This window comes from Zerene cesonia, chromosome 20 (genome assembly GCF_012273895.1).
Source record: "Zerene cesonia ecotype Mississippi chromosome 20, Zerene_cesonia_1.1, whole genome shotgun sequence".
Classification (NCBI taxonomy): domain Eukaryota; kingdom Metazoa; phylum Arthropoda; class Insecta; order Lepidoptera; family Pieridae; genus Zerene; species Zerene cesonia.
Window position 1 is genome coordinate 22,629 of NC_052121.1, and position 4,757 is coordinate 27,385.

A 4,757-nucleotide genomic window follows, 5' to 3' on the forward strand; every position below is an offset into this window, starting at 1 on the left:
GTACCACACCCCCACAGAAAACCGGCGTGAAATAATAGCTTGCTATTGTGTTTCGTACGGTGAGTGGAGGAGCCGGAGACTTTTTTCCTTTTCTTCACCTTTCCCAGTCCATTCGTTCTCTCCATCATCGTCATCGATCCTTTCCTTATCCTTTATCCCTTAAAAGCGGGCAGCGCATTCGGAGATGTCTGAGCCTTTCGAGTTCATGGGCGGTGGTGGTCGCTTACCATCAGGCGAACCACCAGCTCAGTTGCCTACTATAACATAAAAAAGTGGTCGTATTTAACTGAATATACCGTAGTGCTATATAATCTGCAATACCGATTTGATGAATGCCGTGTGAATGCCGCACGCCGCACGCAGCGTGGGGTAGCGACTCGTAGCAACTTCGCGGTTCCTGGGGGGCTCCCATGTCACCTTAAAGCAGTAATCATTTCAGTGTGGAAGAATGAAAGAGCTATATAATAGGTCGCCTAGTGCAATCACTTACCCACCCTGGAATTAATATTGGTTTAAGACGTCTTGATAACCCTCCTATGCTCACTGACGTAACAAGGCCGAGCGGCCGTATGCTTTTCTGCACCTACAATTATATTTACTGTTTCCATTCTATATCAACATCGCTATAAATAACTTTTTGACATGTTACATTATCTAATATTAAGTGTCAATATTATTTTCGAAAACTTAGTAGTTAGTGATGCGCCAACGCGGATAGCCCGCTGCCCTTCGCCCTTTGACACGCGATAACATATTTCGATAAACACATGTATAATATTTGACGGATTTAGTGATAATAAGATAAATCTTAATTTATTTTATAGATACGATAGGATCCAATGTATAAATCATAATTTAACATTAATGAGTTTTTGAATTCTGAAAGCCCCGTAGAACTTAAACTCACGTTCAAACTCAAATATTTTAATAACTGTTCATTCTATCATCGGTTCAGAAGGCAGGTTCTATAGAGAATAGCGACGAGAAATTCTGTAGTTGAACTTTCCAAATAATGTAAATTTTAGTTCTGTGTAGGTAATATGTAAACATAAAAATGATTCCGATTGTGTAGTTAGGTACTTGTATTAGAATCCTAGTGAACTATAAGGACTGCATGAACCTAGAGATGCGACAATGCAAAGTTTGCTTTTATAACAAAATATGTCTTTAATTGAATTCGATGTCTTTTCTCAGTAAATATACCTACTCTCTACTCTGATACCCAGAGCGGGTAAGTATATTTACTATATATACTTAATATGTATATGTATATGTTGTATATTTGTTACGTTATCCACTATCAAAAACTTATTTAATAAAACTTAATTAGTTTTATCATCCGGAAGCTATCGTATAGATCTAACTTCAGTTTCCTCATTAAGTATTCGATATTTGTATTTTATAGGAGGAAAATCGAATACAAAGCCATAATGATTTGATACATTCCAAACCAAACAACACGGCCTCATAAATACCCAATAATTAATAATAATCATTCATAATTTCATGCAAACATAATTATTATGGAGATTACAAACATATAAGTACTCGAGCACAATCCAATATTAACATAGAAATATTATCACGAAGGATACGACAAGTTGCCAAACAATAGAACAGCGTAACTGGCATCAACAAATAACGAGACGGAAGATAATTAAGACAGGCGAGGACAAGGCCGTCAGAAAGCTTGCCGCTTCGCCTTGTCGCCGCTCCAACGTCCTATTGCCTGCATCAGTACATTAACTATAAGTATCGATTTAAAAAAAAATGAAAAGTCCTGTTAGGTTGAGCATGCAACAAAAAATTTTGATCGTACACGATCGCTAGGAAGTTAAATTCACACAAAGTTCTTCGATCAATAAAGTCATACGGTGTAAAGTAATAATGAGCGGGCGTAGTTTAACTAAAGACTAAAAGTGTATTGAATATTCTTTATAATCCAGAAATAAAACTTACGCCAGCGGTGGAACAGTATAGGCTAAAAATAAATAAGTAAAAAACGAGATAAGCTGCCCACAATAATTTTAATATATTACCCTCGTGTTTGAAACCTAAACTCACCACCAACATGAATTAATGTATATTGTATCCTGCCTCTCGCAGTAAACAAAACATCACAGTTTCAAGGTATCTAGTAAGCCATGGCCCATCGAACTCTGGAACGTCCAAAAATATATAATAATATGCAATTGCAACGTTTATACATATGTAAAAAAAACCTATTTATTTCACCTACGCTTGGCTCCTGTCCAATAATTAATCGACTCTACTTTTTACTTCCTTAGTAGTTAATATTCATATGCATGTTCATAGTCAGCTTCGGTTACGTTTGTCAGTAACCTTCACCTCTAAATTAATAGTTCACATTTACTACATTATTGAATACCAATAATGTGTGAGTTGGTGTGACAGGAATGTGTGCCGCGCCGGCGCCACTCGGAGCGCTCGGCAGTCGGCTCGCCGCTGAAGAGTGGTGAGCGGCGAGCGGCGGCCGGCGGCCGGCGGGAGGCGCGCGGCGGGTGAGGGCGGGCGCGGCCGCGCGGCCTGCCCGAGCTCGACTCTCGCCAGTGAGTTCGCGCCCCGCGCTCGTTAAACTCGTATTTCTTATATTCCACCACTTTGACGACTTCTCACTGATGCCGACCGACGGTCAGTACTCTCGATCGTATTGCCTAGTAAATGTAGACATGTCGGTTTACATAATATATGTACTAGTGGGACCGAATATTTTCCGTGACTTGATTCTTTAAAGCTCAGTATAAATAAATAAATATACTAGAAACAAAAATGTATTTTCGCGCCGCGATAAATGTCAGCGCAAGCGCCGGCGTGTGTTGTGATGATTTTCGTATTTTCTCACCGCGAACGAACAAGACATCCGCAATCTATTTATATTTAGAGTTCCATTATTTATCGAAACATTCTTTAATAATGTGAAAATATAATAATATCGCATATTCCGTGTATCTGCTTAAAACATAAGAAGCAAAATAATTATAAAGTGCGTGGAGTCTGGAATATGTTTCATCGGCTTCTTTCGGCCTATGCAGCATATGGAAAAATAGTTGATATAAAAATGGATTCGTCTGTAAGAACTCACTTCATAACCGTTATAGTCATGCAGTATAAAACATTCCATGTATAGTATAATTTATAAATAGTCTGTGTATAGGATCAAGGCTCTACCTTTAAGCACCAACTAATAAATGAAGTGACGATAAAATAAATTCTATTTTTTTAATTCACTGTATTAATATACTACGTTAATAAAAATTAGATTGACAGAGAACGTACTTTGTAAAGAAATTCTATGGGCAATGTGTGGTCAATAAGTAAGAAATCGCTCACAATACTTATAAATTTATATTATAGAAGTCACTTAAGTAAAATTCGAAAATTATTTTTAGACATTGAAATGAAATCTCCATAATAACTTTATAAATACAGTTCCTTTACAAATATTAATCGTATACGCACCAATGTTCATGCCTCGTATAGTGTGCGGCAACGAGGATAATACTTAGTGCTTACAGGATATTATCCTATGTTTAATGGATCTTTACGTCGCACGCTGTACCGCGTACGAAAGTGCATGTATAGGTATGCGATTTATAGTTTAAACATCGGATAATATCAATCGTATACCAATGCATAAAATATAATAATCAAGTAATAACGGCTGACATTGGCGTTGCCGCGAGCCACGTGTGTGTATGGGTTACCTTGTACCACACTTGTGCGGACGACAACATCCGACGTTATAATGTTAATCATATTCATTATTTAAATTAAGCATTTTTGGTATTCCACGTTATACCTAACGATGTCGAAATCGTAAGCACTTCATAGGTAAATATCTGCTACCTCATGCAATATAATGCTTTTATTTTGTGTATTGCTGTACCAAATTGAAACGTGAACGATAAAACTTCTGCAATTTTTACAATGCACTATGCAGTGCAGTTACACATTTAGATAAGTTACCTTTTATGTAAGCATATTATTCATAAGATTAAGCATATTTAGGCAGATACACGGAACGGATGTCAATGTCGACTACAAGAAGGGCGTGATGTGTTGCAGAGTCAGGGCGCGGCGTAGCGAGCTGGGTGGCGCGGTGGTGGCGCGCGCTGCTGGCCGAGCTGCTCGCCACGGCGCTGCTGGTGCTACTGGGCGTGGCCACGCTGCTGCCGCCGGGCGCGCCGCTCACGCACCCCGCGCTGGCGTTCGGCTTCATCGTCCTGGCCAACATCGAAGCGTTCGGGCCCGCGTCGGGCGCGCACATGAACCCGGCCGTCACGCTGGCCGCCGCGCTGGCCGGCCGCATACCCGCGCCCGCCGCGCTCGCGTACGCGCTGGCGCAGTTGGTGGGCGCGGTGCTCGGGTTCGCGGCGCTCATGGCGCTGGCGCCGGGCTCGTTCTCCGACGCGAGCGTGGTGGTGGGCGGCACGGCGCCGGCCGCGGTGGGCCCGCTGGCCGCCGCCGCCGTGGAGGCGCTGCTCACGGGGCTGCTGGCGCTGCTCTGCTGTGGCCTTTGGAGCGCCGAAGAGGAAGGCAAACAGGACCCAACTGTCTCCATCAAATTCGCTCTTACAGTTGCGGGCCTCATTTATGCGGGGGTGAGCGTATTCTCTATTTATTCGTTCGGTTCAAAGTTGATAAGATTCTTATTAGTTTGTATGACCGCATTCAATTAGCTTATTGCATTCCTTATGAAAAATCTTATCTAAGTAACTTTATATTTTTTATGGTTT

At 41.2% G+C, this 4,757-nt stretch overlaps 1 protein-coding gene across 1 annotated transcript in view; it reads left to right on the plus strand.

Moving 5' to 3' along the window:
- The first annotated feature begins 2,533 nt into the window (after positions 1 to 2,533).
- The window catches only part of LOC119834808 (aquaporin-6-like), a 4,847-nt gene continuing 2,623 nt past the window's right edge, over positions 2,534 to 4,757 (plus strand). Inside the window, exons 1-2 of the mRNA XM_038359319.1 lie at positions 2,534 to 2,652; positions 4,087 to 4,622. Coding sequence (XP_038215247.1) covers positions 2,640 to 2,652; positions 4,087 to 4,622 — 549 coding nt within the window. The 5' untranslated portion in view covers positions 2,534 to 2,639. The remainder of the gene's footprint in view (positions 2,653 to 4,086; positions 4,623 to 4,757) is intronic.